Source organism: Scophthalmus maximus, chromosome 21, assembly GCF_022379125.1.
Source record: "Scophthalmus maximus strain ysfricsl-2021 chromosome 21, ASM2237912v1, whole genome shotgun sequence".
Classification (NCBI taxonomy): Eukaryota; Metazoa; Chordata; class Actinopteri; order Pleuronectiformes; family Scophthalmidae; genus Scophthalmus; species Scophthalmus maximus.
The window spans coordinates 8529462-8555300 of NC_061535.1; the positions used below are offsets into that span (position 1 = coordinate 8529462).

The 25839-nt window shown below is 44.1% G+C and overlaps 1 protein-coding gene across 11 annotated transcripts; it reads left to right on the forward strand.

Annotated features, from left to right (window-relative positions):
- The first annotated feature begins 3447 nt into the window (after positions 1-3447).
- On the forward strand, positions 3448-24366 carry pfkpa (phosphofructokinase, platelet a). 11 transcript variants are annotated; one of them, XM_035619106.2, is made up of 24 exons: positions 3448-3545; positions 4137-4259; positions 7060-7133; positions 8118-8195; positions 8400-8589; positions 8913-9078; positions 9653-9697; positions 9812-9920; positions 10681-10776; positions 11544-11636; positions 12300-12425; positions 13220-13284; positions 13602-13671; positions 14470-14616; positions 15739-15809; positions 15949-16036; positions 18213-18365; positions 19515-19679; positions 19888-19949; positions 20386-20497; positions 21417-21516; positions 21896-21901; positions 22688-22793; positions 23535-24366. In XM_035619106.2, exons 2-24 carry the CDS (start codon positions 4166-4168, stop codon positions 23689-23691), a joined length of 2373 nt encoding a protein of 790 aa, XP_035474999.1. In that variant the 5' UTR covers positions 3448-3545; positions 4137-4165; the 3' UTR covers positions 23692-24366. The 11 variants fall into 11 exon arrangements, with proteins under 11 accessions (XP_035474999.1, XP_035475000.1, XP_035474994.1 ...); XM_035619107.2 differs by having other exon boundaries at positions 3503-3615; XM_035619101.2 differs by lacking the exons at positions 3448-3545; positions 10681-10776; positions 18213-18365 and adding exons at positions 3610-3628; positions 10172-10267; positions 16830-16982.
- Positions 24367-25839: the final 1473 nt, after the last annotated feature.

A 25839-nucleotide genomic window follows, 5' to 3' on the forward strand; every position in this document is an offset into this window, starting at 1 on the left:
ATTGACAATATAAACATACACTGAAAGTTGCAGGCTGTAATCAAAAATGTTCTCAATATGGCTACTGTATATAGGGAACCATATACTGCAATAATTTCTCATCTATACCCATTAACGTGTCAGTTGTTTGTTTTTTTCCACAGACATTAACTTGCTCGATGCAGAACCTCTGTGAGGCAGCAGTTCTTACTCCCGGGATGGATAAAGATTGAGCTCCGTCCCTTAAGGACACGACCGACCGCTAAAACCTTATCCCAACAAAAAGCAGCAATCTGAATGACAACCTCCAGCCAATAAACAAACAATCAATGTGAGCCTATTGCACAAACCAGCTCAAACTGGGATGATTTCCCCTGGGACGCGAGTAGCAACAGAGCAATGCAATAACGGATAAGGTTTGTGGTGTAAAATTACAAGCAGGAAATGTAATTTGACAGAGAGCGAGGTGCTGGGATATGAAATGGAGTCATGAGTGACCTCTGTTGGGAGGGAGCGGTTACAGTCCGCCTCGCAGGTTTCATTTATACCCCAAAACGTATTAGGAGATTGTGCATTGGTATTTCAGTTGCTGGTATATCGTGCATATATAAGCTTTCCATAAATATCACTTACACCATCTCATCTCATTACTCACTGGTCAAGACACTCCTAGTTTGCGTTTGCTTTGAAATATGTATCAGATTTATTTTTCATTATCTCAGTTTAACAATCTGAGTGAAAAAAATAGTGTACGTGAATCACAGACTATGTTTAGTATTTGTTACAGTTTGTCTTTTGCGTGCACGTTCTGATACAACTGATCCAGTTTGTGCAACATGGTTTAAGGGTCCCTGCACCGTCCACTTAGAAACTTTAAGTCTGGCCATGATCTGATGCTGAGAAAGATCCTCTAAGCTCGGAATAACGATGTGACTTCTGACACTTTGCCTTAGTTCTGGTGATATTTCTCACACTGTCACAATGCCACTTTGTGAGCAGTGATCTGCAGGAAACCTTCTTTAAAACAGGTGAACACCAGCTGAAACTCCTGCCTCAATGGAAGGGGAACAACTCAAGGAAATCTGAAATCTTTTGTGTTTAAGTTGGTCAGTCTTTGATATTTCTTCTTCACTCGACATGACAATGTGTGTCTCTAAATGTTTCTAAATCATCAAACTTTCCGATTTATATTATTTCAAAAGCAGTTCGCTTCACATTCAGTATGCTGCTGACATAAACAGAGTGTGACAGGTAGAATCAAAGGCTGTTTCCTGTGGGCACCAGCTCTTTAAACACACAAGTCTATTTACTGTACAGGTACCATGATTAAACAACACTGATGACAACCTGCCTGCCAGCAGATCTCTCTCTGGGCTGTTTACACCTCTGTACATGATAGATAATACTTAGTCGTGCTGTTCTGAGTGGTAACTTTGATTGGAAGCTTGGAAATTCGATCTGTCACTTAATGTTATGATTTAAACGTGCAATATGCTGTTGTTGCTTGAATCAAGACTATATCCCTGTATTGTATATAATTCTCTTTGTGTTTAGGATCATTTGTCACATGAACAAAACTTCCTCTGTCATTTGAATACAGCCCCTTGCTTTCTGTACCGAGATGACATAATTGGACAAATACAGAGTTTTCATGTTGCGGGAAGCAAAAACACAAAATGCTGAAGGCAAAAATTGATGAGTGCAGATGAAATACAGAACTCTACTCGAGTATCCAGCTGGCGGCTTCGTTTCTGCGGTTTCCAGCAAAGCTGTCTCCCGAGCAGCCCCGTGGAGGGAAACCATACGATTGCTGAAAATGCCAGAGGGGAAGAAGAGTCGCTGATGTAGAGGAAGCAATCCTCAGAATTTCCCAGAAGAAGGAGATGAAAAAGAGTCACAAGTAAGAGTTGAGAGGAGCGGCATTTGGTGATAGCATGATCGCAAAGTTATCATTTGTGATTATTTTTACTATGACACAAATATATTGGCCATATATTGGTGATTTTACAATGATCATAACGCACACTTGGCTCAGGTGGAAAAGGGGACGTTATAGCAAAATCAGAGTAAGTGCCATGGAAACAGATCTGAGAATATATCATGGCGTGCATGAAACATGTGACTGAAACGCCACTGAAGCTTCAGCTCCACTGAAAAGAAGAAAGAAGAAAGAAAAGAAACAACAGATCTGTGCGGAGCGATGAGGAGACTGTAGCCTTACTGGATTTCCATGAAGTGAGAAAACTCACTGTGTTTTTTTTGTCTTCACAAATGGACACACAATGCAGTTAATATATTAAAACTATATTTACTAAATTAAACAACATATAGAACACCCACATTTTTTGTTGGTGACATACATACAAGTATTTCATGTACCAATTAAATAAAAAAAGTGGATTTATATTATATTATATTTAGCGAGAGATTCTACTGCTTTTATCAGGTATCCACATCTGCTTATAATTACCCATATCATGTGTGAATAAAAAGTTCTTGAACGTACTATTTCATTATAGCTCTAGACAACAGCACATTTTGCCTTTGGTTAACGCAGCCAAATGTCTTTAGTGTCCTTGTACTTTTCATTTGTTCTTGCTGCCACTGGATGGAGACAGTGAGACAAAATCTAAATTGACGCTGACATCTTTGCAAGTTGCATGTTCCATGTTTGTCAGGAAGGCCCACAGTAAGGCCTGAGGGTCAAGAGGCAGCGCTGGGTTCTCAGAGTATCTCAGCTTTTAAGAAAAATGAAAGTGTGTTTTAGGTGTTTTAGGCCTCACTTTTCATGTGGAAGAGGCAGAGTCGTTAATTACAAGCGACATCGCCAGAACCATGAATATGGTTTTTATTATGATATGAAAGAAACGCTGACCCCTGCAGGTCAATTACGTTCAAGCGACATTTGAAAGTGACATTGGATTCTACTGGAAATGCATATGCAATGGTTTTCGGGGATGAGTTGCTCCTTCACTCTTAAAATAATTATGTACACGGTCGTGTACCTTTGCCTTTTCTCTTGATATATAACCGCAAATCGGGCTTTCGTATTACAGGCCTCCGGAACTGTTCTAAAAGTGAACAGGGTCACTGTTGAGCTCAATATCTGCTGTGCTTATTATTTGTCATTGTGTGAAAGTGTGTGTTGTGGATCCTAAGGTGTAGCAACAATCGCTCCAGGGTGTCGGGTCAGGACACCAGAGTTGTGTTCAGGTGAGGGTGCAGACGAAAGGTGGAGGCGGAAGCAGTTGTAGAGTTCAGACTATTTATCTATGCAGTCCAGCATGCCAAATACAAAGTCATCACATTTCCAGGTACAATCCGAAGGAAGGGAGTCTTGACGTCCCAACTGAGTCTGAAGAGGGTTCACCGCCTATTTATACACGCCTGTTCTAGATCACAGGAGCGTGAACGTCTGTGATCCTTTGATGGTTACATCAACGGAATTGCTACTTAACGACTATAGAGAACAGGAGTGAACGCTCATAAACACCTAAATCTGACAAGTAAAATGCATAACTCGGATCCTGTAGAACAATGACGCTGGTTTTCCAGTGATCTGATTGGTCAGTAGTTGGATTGGTGACTGGTTTTGATCTCTTTAAAATCCTCGAAATCTGCATATCCTGCTTCATGGTACAGGCCCCAGGTGCATTTGGTTGACATAGTGTCTGCACACTCTGGACTGCTCCTCTTCTCTGTTTTTATTGCTGCATTGCAACACTGTTATTCCAACGTTGTAGCACTGTCTCGCTGTTTCCGTGTGGAGCTGGACCATTCAGCTCGTAGTAACGAGCTATTAGAGCCGCTGCACACATTAACTCAGACAGACTTTGTTTTGGTTTGTGATTTACCCTTCAAATACATCTCGGATACTGCCATTGACGCCCCGCCCACATATCTTCCCCAAACTCTTCCCATTAGTTTAAAATTTAAGCCAGGGGCCACATTAACCGAGCTCTGATTGGTCCGCGGCGACGCCACTCACTCTCTCCACGGTCACTCTGCAAATAGACGAGTAGACGCGGAACAGGGGGAGAGAGAGCATAGCGGCACACAGAGAGAGAGAGAGAGGGGGCGTACGACCGGTGCCCTTCATCATTAAGACGCAGGTTTATACTCTCGTGGTACCGCTGTGTGTTTCTTTTTTATTATAGACACAGGACTGGCTCAGGAAACCGTGAAAATGGCGCAGCCGGACAGCAAGAAGATCTTCTTCGAGAACCTGTCGGGAGCGGGGAAAGCCATCGCGGTGCTGACGAGCGGAGGAGATGCTCAAGGTAAAAGAAACTGCACACACACACGAACACACACACACACACACACATCCACACGGGACGAGTTAAGTTAGTCCGCTCGGACAGAACACACACGACTGCTGCCGGGCCTGTCCGCGGAGAACCGAGCCAAATGCAGAGCCAACGGCGCCGGCTCGAAGCGTCGCCCCAGGAACGGAAGTCCGCCGGTTAGCATGCTAGCGTCGCGCTAGCCCGCGAACAGCATCATGCCCCTGTCACCGGATCGGAGGACGTGTTTTTTTAATTTTTTTTTTTATTGTTGCTGCGCATCGTGACTGCATCTAAACAGAGCTGCCAAGGTCGAGCCGAGCCGCGCGGCGCTGTCTAATTCGCGGGCCAGTATGGATCACTGCATGGCGGCGGACGAGTTGAAATGAACTCGCGGTCCGCTGCATTGCGGCGCGGGTCAGTGACGAGCAGATAGGTACAGCGAATGAGGACAGTGACGGGGGCCGACGATGGGGCCCGAGGCCGGGGGGGTGAGAGGCAGTCACCGCAGCGGGATGCCTGCATCCTGTGTACGTGATGAGCTGCATACAGCATCTCCCCCAGACGGCCGTGCGTCAGGGGAGGAACCCTGGTCACGTGTCGACAGGAACACACGCAAGGCCACGCCTACTTCCACAAGTGTCGTTCACACAAAAGCACAGCAACTACAGATGACTCAGTTTCTATAGCTGGACAATCTGTGCGGCGTTGTTTTGTTTCTCGGCCCATCTTTGAGATTTTGATGTGTCATGCTTAATCATGCTGAGATGTTAATCAAACCATTTGGACACGTGACAGCAACACAGAGGAGTTCATATTCTAACAACTTCGTCATGGTTCTGGGTCAGGGCTTCTTTCACAGGACTCCTGATCAGACACCACAAGTTCAGACAAATTTCTCAATAGTTTTGTATTTCAGTTACTTTGTTCTTATTATTAATTCTTACCCCTATACTAGTACTCAAATTTCTGGCTGTATTTTATGTCTGTCATGTTATTACTTGGTATTACATCAGCATAAATAATGAGTACCTACACACCTACTTAGTCATTCATTTAGCCTATAAATCAGACATATGTTTAAGTGTGCTTTATAAACAGCCCTAACCAATATGGCTTTTCCATTATTGATGCAGAGCCACATGTGCACCAACCTCCTATAGTGTGTAGATGTCTGTGGATATTTTGACTTTGTCCCAGCAGGAAAAGCACAAGAGCAACTGATAACGTTACCACTGCCTCTGTCCTGTTCAACTGCCCCAGTGAGTCATTATAGTGTTACAATGAGTCAGCATGCACAGTCCAAAGCAATGCAGCCAAATTGAATTTGGAAACAACAGATTTCAGTATTCACACCGGTAAAATTATGCGTTTGCATGTCAAAATGTCCTCCGTGGAAAAAGGCCCATTGAATTAAACCTGCAAATGTTGTTTTCTTAGTTCATGTTCTTTACTATTTGCACTGAATTGGCATCAGAGTCATAGGTTTGCATGTCTCAGAAGAAATTAATCCATCTCTAGTGGCCGGTTTTAGGATGAGGATTCACACGTTAACACATGCACGCACAGAAGATAAAAAAGTAATGACACATGGAGCTGGCCTCATGGGAAGCCGGTGAGGCTGTGACAGGGCACGCATGACAGGAGCTGAGCGTCGGTGTCACGTTGGCTTTATGCGGCCTTGGCTTTAGTCCCTCCACTGTCTGTGCAGGAGAAGTGTCAGTCATGCAGAATGAGAGGGCCAAGCGTTGTGTTTTTCTGCTTTGACAAGGATTTTTAGCCGTCCTTAATGATGTTTCACTTTTGTTCAGATCCAGTTTCCTCTTTCTCTCCTGAATGCTGTTAATCCGCGCTGCTCAGTTGAACACAGTTATGAACGAGACAGTAGGTCACGGGCTGTTGCACCGGGCAGTCTGGTGAATAGTCGGTTGTTGTGAGTTTTCTGCTGGTTCTGTAACTTTCCATGCAGAGAACTTATGTTCCCTGTCTTATTCAGATATCTTCTTTCCCACTGCCTCGTCGGTTTGAAAAACCTGTTGCTTGGTAAAAGCTCCACTTGGCTGCCATCCCAACTCAAGAGAAAGGAAACTCAGACCTTTCTCCCATTGCTTATTCACTCAGCCAAGTTCCTGCTGGCTGCCTGTTGTGGGTGAAGCATTATCTATTATTCTAAATGTCAGTGTTTAAGCTAACCTGCCATTGACATTCAAGTCACAGACCAGCATCTCACTGGTTTAGTGGGTTCACTTGGACTAACCACAGAGTAACTGAGAGGCTGCAGGAGCAGCAAGGAAACCTTTTGACCAAAAATGGCTGTGTGCTGAGGTGGGAAGGGGGGGGTTGGTCCAAGCCACAGATAGATAAAATTAACACACACAGCCTGTGCTTCTACACACACACACACACACACACACACACACACACACACACACACACACACACACACACACACACACACACACACACACACACACACACACACACACACACACACACACACACACACACACACACACACACACACACACACACACACACACACACACACACACACACACACACACTTTCCCAAACATTCAAGACCTAAATACTCAAAGAGAGGCAGAAAAAGTTTTACAACTGCAGCAAAAGACTTTGTGACTAGACTAAATAAAAATCCTTGCAGTGTAAACTGTGGAACAGCCTCACAGATCAGGGCCACACAATCATCTTCAGCTACTTACCCTGCTCATCACAGCACTGTTGTTTGTTTTATGATTAAGATTTATTTTTGTTTAACTTCTTTTTCTTACAGGGATGAATGCTGCTGTACGTGCCGTGGTTCGAATGGGGTTATATGTGGGTGCAAAAGTGTACTTCATTCATGAGGTGAGCCCATATTAAATGATTTACTTCCACTTTACCTCTGCACATCTGTGTACACTCTACTCGACCATTTAAAAAAAAAAAAAATGTTAGCAGAGCTGTAAAAGGTGTAGTAGTGACAAGAGGGGCTCAGCAATATGGCTCAAAATGTCATCAAGATAAAAAAATGTCATCGTTGTTTATTATTAGCGGGTTTGTCTCCCATACCCGAAGGCTGCTGGTTCGAGCCACGACCAGAGCACTCAAAACAACGCAGTCTTTTACAAAGTCACTTTGCCCCTTTAAAGACTGATTTATTTCAATCTCCCAGATGAAGGTTGTGGTTTTAAACTCGTCTTTATGGGCAGAGAATTACCAATAATTACTAATTTATATATCTGAGGTAGATCAATTATGTGTTATACCTCCTCACTATGCTTGCACAATGCATATGCAATACATCGATTTACATATTGATTGCTATTGTTATTGTGACAAGTGTCTTAAATGATTGCATTTCAATGTACAAGTACATCAGTCCCTTTGTTTGCATATTGTAACCAGTAGTTTTCACAGTCTACGTGTCTAAATGTATGTATATGGGGATGTAGCAGATGTACGAGGAGCTTTGGGGATGGCTGCATATCCTGCTCATCCTGTGATCCCAGCACATCTGTGTGTACGTGGTGGTGGTCCTGCTCACTCGCTGTGTGGTTACATAAGTCGACTCGAGGCCTCGTATGGAACCCCCCTCCCACTCGGGCAACACAGTACTCTGGGTGTTCTCCTGCACGCTTCTGTGTGAGGGCAGATTTTAAGGCAACCATATGAAATTATTTGAGTTTGCATGACGTTGAAATTCTCGATAATGACCCCACTGATGCAGCTCGGAGCGCACATGACTCCAGCTGCTTTCCTCACGCTGGCTCCGGTGTTGATTTGGAAATCTTTCGTATTTATCTATTCACCAAGAAGCTTATCATGTTTTTCTTTCTTTCTTGTAATCAGGGATATCAGGGTATGGTGGACGGCGGGGAGAACATAAAGGAAGCCACATGGGAAAGTGTCTCCAGCATGCTACAAGTGGTGAGTAATTATCATGGGCAGCATTTCACACATCGAATGCAATTACAATCGGGGCTCCTGAAGCAGTTGCTCCCTGCTGTCAATTTCTGTTTTAGAATTGAGCTACAAGTCACGTAGCTCAATGAGAAGGCGGTTTTTGTGGTTAGAGAGTCCTAAGGAAACAATTGAGTGTTTCACCCACTTTGCATTCCTTGTTGCCATCAGGGCGGGACGGTTATCGGCAGTGCCCGCTGCAAAGAGTTTCGCAGTCACGAGGGACGTCTGAAGGCCGCTCACAACCTGGTGCAGCACGGCATCACCAACCTTTGCGTGATCGGCGGAGACGGCAGCCTGACGGGAGCCAACCTCTTCAGGGAGGAATGGAGTGGACTGCTGACGGAGCTGGTGGAGCAAGGTACGGAGAAAGGATGAACCCACCTCTACACAATCTGACAGCATTAATCACATTAATACTAATTCAATTTGTAGGTGCCACTGTTTGATACGTGACCCGTGTTTTCTGTCTGTCAGCTTTCTATATGAAAGCCTGCATCCATGTTTAACTAGGACCTTTATTCCTTTCACACTCTTTCTGATTATTAGATGCCCAGACAGTCGAGAAAAAACGTCCAGTCAAATAGTGTGATGTCCTGCAATATTATGTCAACAAACTGTGTAAATGGTCTCAGAAACACATTCGGAAACCAAGAGGCCTGTGTAACCTGCCGATGCTTTCAGGTTCGATCGAGGCCGATGCTGTTCAGAAGTACTCGGCCCTGCACATCGTGGGGATGGTTGGCTCCATTGATAACGACTTCTGTGGGACTGACATGACAATCGGCACAGACTCGGCTTTGCACAGAATCATCGAGGTGGTGGACGCGATCATGACGACCGCACAGAGGTGAAGGTGGTTGGGATAGAGCGGCTATACTCTTCTAGTTTAGTAGATACTTTATTTATCCCGAAGGAAATTCAGGAGATTCAGGAAATTCTATTTGGTGAGTTCATCTGCAGCAAAGTCCACGACTGTGACAGAGCCTCTCATTGTCATAGCATGAAAATGGCTGAAGATAAACATGCAAAATGTTTAGCCGTTTACCACTGTTGATCAAATTTAAGGCCAAGCACTGCTGAGAATATAATGTCAATGCCTCCAGAGGAAAATAAAACATTAGCTCCATTCTTGGCATGTCAGGCATGTTTCCTTCCAGCTATATCAGGATCTAGGTATTTGAAATTACTTCTGACTTTTTCCACTTGTCTAGCAATGTAGTTTTACGTTCAGATAAATAAATAGAAAATGTTGATTTTCTATCATGGTACTGACAAGTTTTGCAGTGGAATGTAGTCACTTTAAATCCCACACCAAACATATTTCAACATTCAGATGGATTTTTGTACTCTATTTGTCTTCGTCATACAAAATACCAGTTCCTGAGCATAAAAAAGTCAGCTTTCCTGTTCTCATCTTTCAGTCACCAGAGGACCTTTGTGTTGGAGGTCATGGGCAGACACTGTGGGTAAGAGTGCGTTCTCATGAGATCCAAAAACATAATTCCAGAGACTGAGAACAGAGATTATCAGTCCTGTTTATATACACATTGCCCTGTCTGTGTTTCTTTTCTCCCCCCCAGCTACCTGGCCCTGGTGAGCGCCCTGGCTTGTGGGGCAGACTGGGTGTTGATCCCAGAGATGCCCCCAGAGGACGGATGGGAGGATAAGATGTGTCAAAAACTGTCTGCGGTAACATCATCTCATTGATCTTCCCGCACTAAACCCGATGAACCACTTTTTTTTTCAGCCTCCATGCTGGATAATGTTACTTGTTTGCTTTTTCTGCCTTTGTCAAAGGAGTAAATCCAGACTTTTTTTCTTCTATCAGAGAAGACTGATGTGATGGAAAGTGTTTAGTTTGTAGTCTGGTGTCTTAGTCTTACTGTGTTTTAATTGTATTTTTTTCTGCTTTGGAACCATGTTACTGCTCCATGATTCAGACCCGCTCCAGGGGCACAAGGCTGAACATAATCATAGTTGCAGAAGGAGCCCTAGACAGGCACGGGAAGCCTATAACCTCTAGTTTTGTCAAGGATGTGAGTACCTGAGTGTAAAGAAAGGGGAAGCCAGAAGCACGGAGACCGGACTGATGGAAAAACGGCTCAGTGTGCCACAATTACAACCAAAAATACCGTATTCTTGTCATCTATGTTTTAATCAGGATGGTAAGAAAAAAAAGACAAATCTTTCCTCAAATAAGATGTTGTGTTCTAAGCCCATAATAATGCAGTAATGACAGGCAATAAGGCCTGAGGCTATTGCTGATAACAAAGTGCAACCACAAGCTGCGATGACATCTAGGCTTTTATATCGTGAGAGAATCTGATCGCAGCTCCCACGGCTGTTGGCATCGTCCGGGGGGGCCCCCGTGCTTCTGAAAGCCCACGTAACAGCCACAGTCTCAGTTTTTCTGTCATGTTGTTTCTCCCCCCCTCCCTCCCCCTTGTAGAACCGAGCAGGGATGAAAAGGCTGAATATCATAATTGTAGCCGAAGGTGCGATTGATCATAAGAACAAGCCCATTACCACTGACTATGTTAAGGATGTAAGTACGGAGCTTTGTTTGAAGAGTGTGGCCAGTCCGAACTCGGATTGCCTCCTGTACTGTATGAACTCTACTACTGTACTGCTGCCCTGGTGTGGCTTTCACTCTGTTGCTGTTGTTTCTGGAATGCTCTGTCAGACACACTTGCTAGGTTGGTAAGGCGGCTTTCACGATACTACTGCTACTGCTGTAAGACCCCCCCGATTAGAAACCCTCACTGGACATCACCCCCAGGACATTTGTTCACTCAAATGTCCTTTTCTTTACGACTGCTTCACACACAGCTTATTAAATATGTATGGACATATCCACTGTAAATGTGCTTACAGCAGTTATCTGTTATGACACTCCACTAACAGTTCTTTATTTGTAAAGCATTTTGTTTTCTTTTTCCAGTTTCTGAATATTTCTGTTAAATTAAACACTTCCAGCCCGGAACCACAAGCTGAGAGCCCCCCCACCCCCACCCCATCCCCATTAACATGACTGAAAAATTAGAAAGACTTGCCTGTGCTTTGCCCTTTCCCCCTGTCTTCAGCATTTCTGTTTTGTATGTCTGTGTTTCAGCGTGTGATGTGTCCGTTTATGTTCGTACGGATCTTTGCATGCACATTTAGTACTTTAGTTCTACTAATATGCTTCAGATGAATTTTTCATATTAAGTTTCAAGTAGTTACTGTAGATTTACAGTAGTATTTCCCATTTAAAGGAATAATGAAGTATGTTTCCGTAATCACTGCTAAGACCTGTGCGTCTCGTCCTCCCAGCTTGTTGTCAAATGTTTGGGTTTCGACACGCGGGTGACGATTCTGGGCCATGTGCAGAGAGGAGGGACCCCGTCTGCTTTTGACCGCATCCTGGTACGTGCACCACTGCATATGAATAACACAACAGTTCAAATTGTAGATCAGTGATATTAATAGAGTTGCAACAGATATTCGATAAATTAACAAACGATTGACTAAAAAAAACAAATATGCTGACTGCAGCTTCTGAAATAACAGGATTTGCTTTTATCTGTCATATATGATAATAAAATGAATATCGATGTATGTTTTTGATTGCTTTTCAACTGAAAGGTTCATTTAACTATATCACCTTGGACTGTGGGATGTTTTTCACCATTTTATAGATTAATCAAGAAAATCAAATCGATTTTTCTGTCTCTCTTTGCCTTCAATGTCCATCTTGTACTCACTGTAGCATTCAGAGTATGAGTTTGGCAAGAAAAGTCCAGTTGTCCAGAGCATTTGCCACCTAATCCTGTGTGTCGGAGGAGAAATGGCTCCAGGTTTCAGGCTAAGCACATTAACAGATTTATGGCTCAGCATGTGAAGCACTGCATCCCCGACAGTGAAGCAGCACAATGAGCACATCTCTTCATGTTAACCACAAACCAGCTGAAATTTGAAGCACAGAAAGTGATGAAGAAAAAACTAACTTAGGGTACATTTGGCATATGTGTAAGAAAGTGAGGATGATGCATTTTGCATCTGTCTGCGTGTGTGTGTTTGCTCACACAGGCCAGTCGTATGGGTGTGGAGGCTGTTCTTGCCCTTCTAGAGACCACAGCCAACACGCCAGCCTGCGTCGTCTCTCTGTGCGGTAACCAATCGGTGCGCCTGCCTCTGATGGAGTGTGTACAGATGGTAAGTACTGGACTGGGCTGGAGACGGGGCAAGACACACACACACACACACACACACACACACACACACACACACACACACACACTCAGAAACGACTGAGTCAGTGGGGGCGGGGGTTGGAGGAGCTTAAGTAATGATTACAAACAGCACAGCCAATTGGGCCTGGAGTGCCCCTGATGTTCACAAGAGAGTTGTCTTGTTCAAGAGGCAGTTGTGTCTGGTTAATTATTATCCCAAAGCATTTGGCGGGGTTGGCAATGACTGCCAGCATAATGATGATGATGTAATAGCCATCGCCACAGAAATGCACAAAGGAGCTCTGTTGTCGTCCTCGCTCGACATTAGTGTGACAGAAAGAACTCAGAGGAAAATCTTGCCACTGTTTTCTGATATTTTCAGACTGAAGGACAGCAGGTAGTTTCATCACTGGTCTAAACAAGGTCACGTATTAGTTATTGGGCTGGAACACTTGAACACACTATGAAGGCATTTCCTTCACACACTGATCGTTTCGCTTGTGATAAACACTTCAAAAATCACAGTCTAGATTCTGTGCTACTGGCACAGATCCTTTACCATCTGCCAGACGGTAAAAAACTTGACACGTCTTAATGGGCCATCGTCTTAACGAAAGAGAGAGAGAGCAAGCATGCAATGACACGGCACGGCAGGTTTGCAAAGAGCACTTCACCAGCTCTACAATTTTATAACTCGACATAATTAGTAGGAAACAATGCAGGATATACAGTCAATAAATTGAAACTGAATTCAAACACTCTCTTGTTTCCTCTCAGACTCAGGAGGTCCAGAAGGCCATGGATGAGAAGCGGTTCGAGGAGGCTGTTAAGCTTCGGGGCAGGTATGACTGACGTCCAGCTGGGACCAATCCGATATCCCAAAGCCATCACTTCACTCGAGGTCAAGACCTCAGTTTGATGTTGCTCCCTGTAGACATTAAGCTGTCGACGGGTGCTATTTTGGAACATCACCAGACCAGTTGTTTTTTTACTCTGGACACAGTCAAAAATACACAGGAAATCAACGATTGGAATGCAGATCATTCTAAAAGCATTGCTTTGTTTGTACTGTTTGTTTTTTGTTTTCATGTCCCTTGACATTGGAAAACCAACCGTGTATTTTGTGTGATCAAATGGAGAATCCTGTGTTTCATTGCAGGAGTTTTGAAAACAACCTGAAGACATACAAACTCCTGGCTCATCGTAAACCAGAATCCGAACTGCCAACTGTAAGTCACCTTTAGTACGTTAGACAGAAACCGAGTTGTCAGCTCGTGCACGCACGCTCGCAAACACACACGCACGCGCGCACACACACCAGGAGCAGCTGTAGCAGCTATAGCAGGTTGTTTCCAGAGAGTCAAATTATCCTCCCTGAGACAATGAGACGTTTAATTTTTTATCACGCTGTCCTCAGGATCTGCCTATAAATAATGACTCGGTCACAGCAGCCGCGATCAACCACTGCTGGAAGTGGATTATAGCATGCTAGTTATACTAGCATCCATCAGACACTGCGTCAGTTGTTTCCTTTTGCTCAGTGGAAAAATAAAGTGACCTTTAATTAGTTGAAAATAAGAAGTTTTTTCACCTGTTATTCAGTGTGTATTTGCCATGAAGACTATAACTGTAGTCACTGATCTCTTCATGTGAGCTGCAGGTTGCTCAGTAGTATCAGATGACACCTGCCCCCCCCGCTGAGGGTTGACTTGTTCAACCCTGCCAGGAGCCGCTTCAGCCGGGCTGCTGTGGCTCCAAAGGAGGCAGCTCACACTGAGGATCAGTGAGGTGTGGGGGCAGCATGGCAGACTCCACGCTGTGGAGCTCGCCTCAGGCATTGGCTCCCGCTGCCTCTGCGATAATGACCACTGTAGGCCCAGCATGCAGCTGAGTGCAGAGCAGGAGGCATTTATTGATCCTCTCTGCAGAGCTTGAACCACATGTCCAACAACAAACTGAAGTACATTCTTATTTATTGTGATGATAAAACTATTTGAGTCACATTTCCACTTGTTTTACGCCCCCAGAGCAACTTCAATGTGGCAGTGCTGAATGTCGGCGCCCCTGCAGCGGGAATGAACGCTGCCGTCCGCTCAGCCGTCAGGGTGGGCATCTCTGAGGGGCACAAGATGTTCGCTGTCAGTGATGGGTTTGAGGGATTCTACAAGGGACAGGTGAGTGCTCCAGCATTGATACACTGGCGCATGCACTCTTACTATTGCATGCCATTGGAATCTTCCAGTGGAGTCATGGCATTAATACGATCTTCAACATAGCAGCCTGATGAAACTGTTATGTGCATTGCTGTCATATTTTAATCAGTAGCTCAAAGAGAATTGGCTTAGCTTGATGAGGGGGAGGCACCACACAATCACTGTTAGCTCCCTAACTGAAGAATAATGAGGGAAACCCAGAGGATAATCTCTTCAGATTGATGTAAGCCAATTTCCCGCACTGACTCCCTCCTCGGCCCTGCTCAGCCAAAGTGAATTCAGTACCTCAATGAATAGACAGAGGGCAGCAGAGTGTTTTGACAGAAGCTCACACTTTGAGGAATAACTAAGTGGGATGATTTCCACCTGATCCAACACTAAAATGTGGATGGAGTTATTAGTTTTGAACAAATGGTAAAAACAGAAGGTAGTGTGTGTGTGTGTGTGTATCTTTAAGGTAACTACTGTTTTAGGCTGTAATGTGGGCTGTCATCTGAGTCCTGACCATTTCGTCGCTCTGTGACTGGCAAAACAGGTTTAACAGTCCTCTCTCCTATCCTCTTGTGACCCTCTCACAGTGAGTCACATTAAACACCCCACCAGTCCTGATTGTGCTCATTCAAAGCGCCTAATAAACAATTGGACCATTTATTTTCATCAAAATATGTCACCGGCTAGTTTAACATCCCGTGTGTGTGTGTGCACCCCTGCCAGCTGAAATCAGACAAAGCCAACTGACCATACGAAGGTTAGACCAGCGGAAGTAATGCATTTCTAAACTTCAGTGCTTTGGGACTCTCTGCTGCACACGTCTGTGATATCACTGCTCCAGTTCCTCTGTGTCATGGACGAGAGTGTGTCCAGAAAATGAACTCGCATCCCAACGATCTCTGCACTGACAGCCCAGGATGACGAGTCAGAATAAAAAACTGTAGCTTAACAAATGTTTTGTGTTAAACAGACCCACAACATACAAACCACCCGCAGGATTCATGAATGTGAATCCTAACAGATTTAAAATTGTATGGGAGTGCTCCACTCACACAATCTAAGATTGCACGTTGCCGTTGTCTTTCCCCAAAGATTAAGGAGATTAAATGGGCTGATGTTGGAGGATGGACAGGACAGGGTGGATCTCTACTGGGAACCAAAAGGTAACGTTTTCCAGCCTGTATCTCGAATTGAATTGATTTTAAAGAACGTGCTATACACAAATAAAATCGAATCAAATCTAATGATTAAATGAATGATGATAATGATCTTGTTGCCTCCCTTGCTGTCTCCTATCTTCAGAACTCTTCCTGCAAAGTATGTCGACAAAATTGCTGAGCAGATGCGAGAGAACAACATAAATGCACTGCTAATTATCGGTGGATTTGAGGTATGTTTAAACCACGTTACCCCTGATCAACTTTTTCTAACTTTTTTCAGGAAGTTACATTTTCATTGATGGAATTCATGTCAGTGGTGCAAATGTTATATAAACGATTTAGAAACAATGAAAGTTAGTTTTTTGCTTATACATAAAAAAAGTCTCTGCTGAAGTATTACAAATAGTGATGTCTGATTTATGTATATGTATGTTAAAGTTAACAGTGTAATGTAGATCCTCTCCATGTTGTGTCAGCACATGTGGTTCCATGCATAGCCCTGTTTATAACCATGCTTCAGTAGAGCTAATGAGAGTAGCTGCATCATAAAGTTGGTTCACTGTTGGTTTTCAGTGCTTGAAATAAATATGTGTGGAGAGATAGCAGGATCCTTAATGTGAGGCATTTGTATTATTTAAATGAAAAGTGAACCCACACTTTAACTGAACTATAAATTTTTATTATTATTAATAATAGTAATTGATTGTATTTGGAAACAGATTACCTGCTTTTTTCCAGCCATTTCACGCTCTCCCATTTAGATGCCCACCAGCTTTAATTTTCCTGTAATGTATGCAAGTAAATGAGTTTCATGTGTATGTACAGATGTGGGTGTGTGTGTGGAGTGGTACCTGTCTGTTTCGCTGCTGCCCGTTGTGATAGACTTGGCTCCTCCCCTTGGCACGCTCCACTTTTGTCTCCCCCTCCTTCCTTGTGCTTGCCAGTAGCACTTCTCAAAACCAAACCCAACCTGCTGAGGCTCCACCCCCTGCAGACACTAAAGCCCTTGGCTCTGCCCTGCAGGCCTTCCTGTCACTGCTGGAATTGTTAACGGCGCGCGGGAAATATGACGAGTTCTGTGTGCCCATGGTCATGGTCCCAGCCACTGTCTCCAACAATGTGCCGGGCTCAGACCTCAGCATTGGCGCTGACACGGCTCTGAACGCCATCACTACTGTAAGTGATGTGGCTGGCAACAAGAATAGTTGATCTCAACGGACGCATATAAAACACACGCACGTACACACACATGCACGTAAGCAGACGAACCCCGAAATCCAACAACACGCTCACGTAGCCAGCCAACCATTCACATTTTGAGAAGGGAGAAATCGCTCACTCTGTCATTTACCAGTCACACTGTTAACGGATTATTCCGAAGAAATTCTTGTAAAATGTGGCATTTGTCAACCACAGAAAAAAATTCGGAACAGAGACAATTTGGACTCACGTCTGTACTGGTAAAGGTGAAGGCCAAGTTGCAGAGTAGCGTCTCTCCCTTCCCAGTCAGGTAAGTACGTGAGTGACAACATGGAGGCATGCTGTGAGGTGCAAAAGTGTCATGGCCGCCATGTTTGCTCTGCCTGCCCTTCTCCCGTCCCGCCACATCGGTAAGGTCGAGATGAGCGGTGAACAGCATGCAGGTGTGACGTCGTCTACTTACATCACACATGCTGCACAGCTGCCTAACACAAACTAACAGCCTTCAGTACAGTTAATATGTACTAGCATTCACACTGTGTGTAGCTTCTTTAATTAATGATGAAGCTCTGACACTGATTTCATCAATTAACATCAACTACATTTCTTTGTCCCAAGAATATATATATAGAAAAAAAAGCATCATTGCTTTTGCTGTTTTGTTTAAATTGTTATGATCATTCAAAAACTAAGGGACCAGCCTAAATACAAACAGAAAATCCTCTGACCCTCAGACTTGGCTTGGCCACCATCTTCTTCATCCCATCCTCCTCCTCCTGTGTATGCAGACTTGATCAGTGCTCGTACATACAACACACTGACACAGCAGATATGGCCGTCACGTGGTTGCCCCTCTGCAGTGTCACAAACAACTTCTCACATCCGTCTCATCTCCTTCCATCTTTTTTGTCTTTTCCCATCCTTCCTCCCTCTCTTCTAGTCTCTGCACCATTACGCTCCTTATGCTCCTTTTTTAATCCTCCTCCGTCACTTGTGTCTTTCTTTCGTCCCATGTTTCCTCTCTTCTTCTCCATCTCTGTATTCGCATTTCTGTCCTTTCTGCCAAAGGGAAGCCATAGCTGCTATCACACGGAAAGAGCCGGAATGGCAGGATACGCTCTAGCAGACAGAGAGAGGTTTCTCCCTCTCTCTCAGTAGCTGGCCTTCTGAGTGGCTCTAACACGTTTTCATATACTGCCGCTTCAGGCGTTTGAGAGTCTGCTGCAGCTGTGTGAGGCTCGCGCTGCCTATGAGGAGTTTTGCATCCCGATGTGTATGCTGCCTGCCACCATAAGTAACAATGTGCCGGGCACAGATCTAAGTATCGGGGCAGACACGGCCCTCAATGCCATCGTGGAGGTAAGGCAGCCCAAACCGCCGCTGGCACACAGCTTTGAGTGCTTTGTTCACGATGCTTGTGCAAAGAGAATGAAAATGATGTGAAGTATCAGTGGAGATAAAAAGGTGCAGTGCTTACAATCAACAGACTGTCAGGTTATTAAAGCAGAAGTGAAATAGAGTGTGACAATTCTCACAACCTTAACCAAAGCCCTCACTACGAACTGGAGGTGAGTTTTTTTTTTTTTTTTAGAGATATGGCTACTTACAAGGCAAATAGAGTCTAATAAAGGCTGCTATCAAGCTGCATTTTGGGAAATGAAGAATCCAGTGCTTTTGGAGCTGGACTCATGCTTAAGACTAACCTCCATGGAAAATTAGGCCTGTCACTATAAATACTTTTTGTTGGAAGATATATTGTCCCAGAAATGATTTTGTTTATATTTAATTATATTAATTTAATCAAAGACCATTTTTGCCACTGAATCATATGAGCTTGCAGTTTAGAGCTATTGAACAATCTAACCAACAAACACATGTAAACACAATGGCTGTTATCGAAGTCAATCAAAATCATCAAGTTCATGTTCATGTATCGTACGACAAGTCGCTAACGTACTCAAAGTGACAGGCCTAATGGAAGTAGAATACTTAGTAGCTAGTAGTTTTGATTCAACACTGCTGTAGCATTCTGAAGCTGTGGACATTTAACTGACATCACAGTTACTTGATATCAAACTGATTATCAGCATTGCGCCCGTTTCCTTCTGCACGTGATTTTAAGTGTTTTACATTATAACAGTAAATGACATCAAGTTTACCATTTGATGTTCTCTCTCATCCTTATGCAGGACTCCAGTCTAACTGGTGACAGCGGCATTTTAGCCTGAATCTGCCTGAAAACCGTTTAACTGTAGCGAGTTGATTTTCGTGCCGACTGATAAATAAGCATGTTGGCCTTGAACCGAGTGCCCTGCTGTCGCTCTGACATGTGGAATTTGTCACGTTAACTGAGTATGATCTCTAGTCGTGCCTGCTTGATTTGATTTGGAAACTTTAGGTCAAACACTTAACTGGAGGAAGCTCAAGACACTTACATAGTTTAATAATGCTTATTTGCTGTAATTACTTATCATATACTAACATTTTGAGCTCATATGCATGTGTCAGACTTGTGACCGCATCAAGCAGTCGGCCAGTGGGACCAAGAGACGCGTGTTCATCATCGAGACCATGGGAGGCTACTGTGGCTACCTGGCCAGTGTCGGGGGCCTGGCTGCTGGAGCGGATGCTGCTTACATCTATGAGGAGCCATTCGACATCAGAGACCTGCAGGTGACACGCACTCTTCTCTTTTGAAACATACACACACAAATGAGCGCTTACACTGACGCAGTTTGAGAGTTCATGCATCACTTGATGCGTCAGGCCCTGACAGGCCATGTCTTGCTTCATCCACTAGAGGGCACTCAGGCCCTGAGACTGCCCTCACAGTGCCATCTGCTGGTCAGCATTGCACACACAAACTTTATTCTTCCCACAGGCCAATGTTGAACATCTGACAGAGAAAATGAAGACGAGCATTCAAAGAGGACTGGTCCTCAGGTAAGAAAATGACTGACTGATTAAATAGATGGATGGTTGAAATAGTAAGTGAATAGAATTGTCAGTCAAGATCTGCTGCTGCAGATCATTGAAGAAGATACAGTATATTTCCAGCCCACATGATTTAAAGAAGAGCAGCTCGTATTCAGTTGTAAACAGCTCACAGCTGCAGCTGAAATGTCTGACTGTCTGCGTGGATGATAAATACTTTATGTACGATAGCTCGGGAGCAAGTACAGGGCAAATAGCACAACGCAACAAAACGCTATCTCAGAGATCTCTTCCGTTATGAGAAGTGTACATTTTCTTGGGGTTCATTATGAAATGTGTGTAGCAGTAGAAATTAGAATATAGCAGGCTGCCACAGGCCAAATAATTAATGGGAAACACTGGTGAATGTAGACTCAGGCTGTTGTGTTAAATTGTGCGTTTGTAGGAATGAGAACTGTAGTGAAAACTACACAACAGACTTCATCTACCAGCTGTACTCTGAAGAAGGGAGGGGAGTGTTTGACAGCAGGAAGAACGTGCTGGGACACATGCAGCAGGTAGGCCTCGCCACACCAGTCACCATCTCATACTGAGTCAATCATATAGTACATCACTCTGGATGCAGACACTTTAAATCTTACAATCAAAGGCAATTTATTCACAGTAAAATGTTTAGCAAATATATACAAACTAAATGTGCTAAAATGGAAGCGTCAGTGTCTCCAAGGCCACAAACTAAAAATAAATCTCAACTAGTCTACTGAAAGGAAACAAATACTTAAAACCCTGTCTGACCACAAAACAGCAGAAAAATGGCGGCAACATAAATGGCAGAGAACCTATACCAGGTTTCCTTCCAACAAACAAAGAAATATCAGGCTCAACAACAGCACCACTCGACCAAACAGCTGCTCCACACAGCGAGAGGTTCATATACTGCTCCACTGACGAGCTGAAAGCAGCCAGGAGTTGTTGATCCCGGCTCTTAGAAGGAGCGCGGCCATAGGGCGTGGCAGACCTGTGGCAGACGGAGTGAGTGTGAGAGCTTTCTTGTAAAAGGCCACAAGTCAGTGGACGTAACACCCCCCTACCATAAGAACAAACTTTTCGACAATCGGTCGTTTCCCCCACCTCCCTGCCACATGGCCGGACACGTGTGGCGCAGCTAAGATGCAGAATTTATCTGCAGCCATCATGCGACACTGTCCAGTTCTCAAGTCATGTGGACGATGATGTCACCGACCATTCTCTCCCTGTGTGCGCCAATCATCTCTTCTGCACAACAGTAAAATATCTATTAGCTAGGATTTTGGTAATTTTTGTGCATTTTCATCTTCTTTCCATTTTTTCTTCTATGAATAGTCACATCTCAAGTTACTGCATGTGACAGAAATGAATGCAAAACTTTTTTTGCACCACACAGTACATCATGAGTTGTTGGTGTATCAGAGTGATACCTCTTCATTTCTTTGAAAGGGAGGAGCGCCGTCTCCATTCGACCGCAACTTTGGGACTAAGATCTCTGCCAAGGCGATGCAGTGGATTACAAAGAAGCTGGTTGAGTCATTCAGAAAAGGTAAAGTTAACTTTTCCGCTCAGGTTACAAGACTGCTGGTAGCTGACCCCCCTCCCCCAACCCCCCCTCCCTACAGAGACGTGGCCATTGTGAGCGTTACCCAGATCTGTCATGGAGTCACTCTGTCTCTTAAGTTAATGTATTTTTGTTCTCATAGAGGAAATTTATTATTGATAATTTACATCCATCAATGTAACAGTTTAACAAGAAATCTGTACTTCCTTTTTTTTGATGGATTATACTAACAATTTAAGTGATGTGATACTTCAGATCAACAGTTTGTCTTAAAACCACACTGCATGTGTAACAAGGATTATTATTAAAGTTAAAAATCCGCTTGTTTTTTTTTTCTATTTCCCAATCACATGGATGACATAAGATGAAGGTAATTTTTGCTTTTTCATGCTGGCTCCATGACCATCTGCATCCTATATATTTAGCTCCATGTCCGTGTCTGTCGTTTCCACCACCTCCCTGCAACATGTCCGGACACACGTGCGCCGCAGCTAGGATGCAGAATTTATCAGCAGCCACCATGAGACACTGTCTAGTTTGATTGTAAATATACAAACTTGCGCTGTATGACTAAAGCACAGCTTTTTTTTTCTGCTTTGCCCCACATTTGTTCATGTGTCTGTGGCGACTGATGTAGCTTTAGTTGCTTTTGTGTAGTGACAGTTTTTGTGGCCCTGTTCCGACCTGGTCTCAGGTGATCTGATCAAAAGTGGACACCTCTGAGTACATCAGTTTCTCATCTGAATGTGTCTCCTGTGTCCTGAGTGATCAGATCTCAAACTCGTCCTCAGTGCGTCTTGGGTGGGTTCCCTCCTGTGCTTAGCGCCGCGCCCTTGTGATCGGATCAATCAGGACAGATGTTAACACAAGGTCTGAACAGGGCCGGTGTCATCACCCTTTCGACTTAAACTTATGTTTGTTTCATTTGCACCTCCCGATTGTAGTCCTCCTCTAGGTCCATAGAAAACAGTTACGTGTACAGGCTTCAATGTAGCCACTAGCTAAAAGAACAAGTCATCGTCACGCTGTACAACCCTTCACACACACTGCAAAATGTCAAGTCTGTGTCTGTAAAGTGTTTGCAAGGAGAAAAGAGGGCAGCCAAAGTCCGTTTCCTGTGTCTCCCCCATCTGAGCGCTGCTGTGTCTCCCTGCAGGCCGAGTGTTCGCCAACACCGAGGACACGTGCTGTCTGTTGGGGATGCGTCGCAGGGCTCTGGTCTTCCAGCCGGTCGTACAACTCAAGGGGGACACTGACTTTGTGTACGTTTCACACTCACTGAACCTAAAGTCACTGTGGAACGCATGTTTTCCAGCATCCACCATGCGATACAAGTCTTAAGCTGCTTTCAGACATTTTTCTTCATATGTGAACGACAAAATCTGGCAAAATGTCCAGACCAAATTGTCTGAAAACAGCTTAAGTGAAACAAAAGCCAACAGCTGAACACTGGCTCTCTGAAGTGCAGAGTCAGTTTGTGCCAAACTCACACATTTCATCATGATTGTTTGAAATTGATCATGATATTTGTGTCGAAACTGGGTTTTTACACCAGCAGATTATATGATTATATGATCCTGCAAAGAAAAATCTTGGCCTTTTTATTTGCTGTGGAACCAAAACGACTGCGTGAAAAAATGAATGATGCAAATTAATTATTTATGTTTCAGCTTAAGCGATTAGTCTTATCAGTTAACAAAAGTCAATCAACAAATAATTAAATACAACGCCCTGACACTTAGTAGACCAAATCAATTGAGAAAATAATAAGCAGATTATGTGATGGAAATATTTGCTGGACCCAATTTGTGTCAGTTATTCAAATGTATGTTTGATTAGTCAAAGTCAGTTTAGTCAGTCTCGTGTCCACATGGTCCAGTTCAGAATAGATCTCTCCACTGCCCCCCCCCCCTCCCCGAGATCAGTAGAAAATCTTTGCATCAGATATGAACATTAAAATAGCCATAACCACAGTGCTGATGTTGCCCCTCGTCTGTCTGCAGTCACAGGATCCCCAAGGAGCAGTGGTGGCTGAAGCTGCGTCCCCTCATGAAGATCCTGGCTAAGTACAAGACGAGCTACGATGTCTCAGACTCCGGACAGTTGGAGCACGTCGTACGCAACCGACCCAGAGAGTCGGACGCTTCGGTAGCCATGTGAGAGGCCTGCAAAGGGCCGTCTTTGTGTTGAGAGTGGACGTTGTGTGTGCGGCGTCAGTTTGCGTGTTGCAAAAGAGCTTCTGTAACAACGTCAACCAGCCGTGTTCATTCCCCCGTCTGTGTCCTTACCCTTTCTGTCACCGCTCTCTGTTTTTGTCTTGACGGACTCATGAAGTGTAAACTCTAGCCTCTGCAGCGCTCCCAATACCAGGCACACACGTGTACGCTTGCACACACAGTACACACACACACACACACGTCCTGCCATGCACCCGTGTGTCCCATGTGGCCCCGGATGTTTAGTGTCACCCTTGTTTTCAAATTGCACTTTCCCTGTCTCCAGTCGCAGGAGGACAGAAAATACACTATCTGCTGTAAAAAACAGTGTGTGTGTGTGTTTCTGCCTAGAACCAGTGTGAGGTTCAGCATATTTAAGTCGGACTGACGCGGTACAGTTCTACTGCCGCAAGTCCAGAGAACTGCATGCTGTGCTTCACACGGAAACTAATATTTATCTTTTTAACATGATTTATTATTTTGCTTGTAAACATAGATATATTAACTGTCGGCACTGCTGCACTGAGTAGCGGTCTGTCAAACTGCACCAACAAGTTAGATGTGTAAGAGACTGTATTGTTTCCCACAGATTAAAACCAAACTTGAGAAGTGTACCCTGCTTATCAGTGTCCCTGGATTTATTTATTCATCTATTCACCTGCGGATCATCCCACTGAAGTGTCGGTAACGTTGTACGACTCCTCTTATTCCACAATATAGCTGTTTTCAGACTCCGCCGCAGCAGTAGAATGTCCGAGTCAGACACACGTTCACAACAGCAGGAAATGTTTCCGGAACATTCGCTTGGTAGAGTGCAAAATGTCCGGACTTAGGGGCATGTATGAAAGCAGCTTTAGTGATGATGTCATTGACATTACTGCTTCATTATTCAAGCACTTCATGGAAGAGTCAAATATACAAACTCAGGATTAAACATGTTCTTCTCCACCATTTCATCTAATGGATATATATCATAGTTTAGGTATCTTGTGCATCATTTGATACACATCTCAAAAACAGCATCTGCACTAGAATTTAATATCCACTTCTGTGGCTTTTACCGAAGGTCGGGCGAACAGAAATAGTTAACCATTGACCCCCCCAGCTGGTTAGACGCCATGGAGGGATTACTGAACGATTACTGGCCTGCGCAGCACGGGGCCCAGGGGCCCGAGGGGTCCGGAGGCCGCTGAGCCGGAGCCTTTGTTTGTATTAACTGTGATCGTGTTAAAAAGTCGATCAAAAGGCCTCAAAGGGACATGAAACGGGTGCACCAGTTTTATTTTGTCTTTGCCCATGGGCCCATTGTCTCGAAATCTGTCCATGTAAGGAAGGTTTTAGGAACGACGCGCCTTCTTCATTGTGGTCTACTGTAGCAACTGTGCAAATGATAAACTAACTTCCTCAAATCGGTATATTTTAAGAGTATCAGCTCCTGGACCAAAGAGGCCTGGAATAATGAAAGGGATATCATTTCCATTTTGGTTATTTTTTTTCGCAATTCAATCCTAGGAATCAAAGCATCTTCATAGAGAAACAATAACTGTCTGTTGACTCACTGAATCTGTTGGCGTGTCTTTTAATATTCTACACGAGAGCCAGCAGATGGCGGCAGAGCACCGTCACATCTCAGCTGTCCGGGTTCACTGGGTCCACCATGACACGGATTCCCTCCATCACTCGCTGCCCAAGTCTGCCTTTCACACATTTTTATGTATCGGGGTTTATGACTAAAGTAGATTAACTGTGTGAGGCCTTATGTGAACACGACTGTGTGTGTAGCCATAATTAGGAATTAATCTTATCATTTGAAGGAAAATTTTCAATTTCCCGTGGGCATATTAATTGTGTATACATGTAATTGGACTGTTTTTTTCCTCCGCCTAAATAGACCTCTTTTCTTTCTTAACCGCGAGTAATTACATGCATATATGGCCGGGCTGAGGCCATCGCTTAGCGACAGAGCAGTGACGTGAAACGTAATTTGAAGGAAGAACCTACCTGAATCACCGTTCGCTCCCCACAGACCCTCCTGGAATAATTATCGTCCTTGACCAGTGTGGTTAATTTCAGCCGCACAACCACACATCTG

What these genes read in the sequence shown, in the direction of transcription:
- pfkpa (XM_035619101.2), top strand. An exon ending in AAGTGTACTTCATTCATGAG is followed by an intron (nt 7,134 to 8,117) that starts GTGAGCCCATAT and finishes TCTTGTAATCAG; the next exon opens with GGATATCAGGGTATGGTGGA. An exon ending in TCGACATCAGAGACCTGCAG is followed by an intron (nt 19,680 to 19,887) that starts GTGACACGCACT and finishes TTCTTCCCACAG; the next exon opens with GCCAATGTTGAACATCTGAC.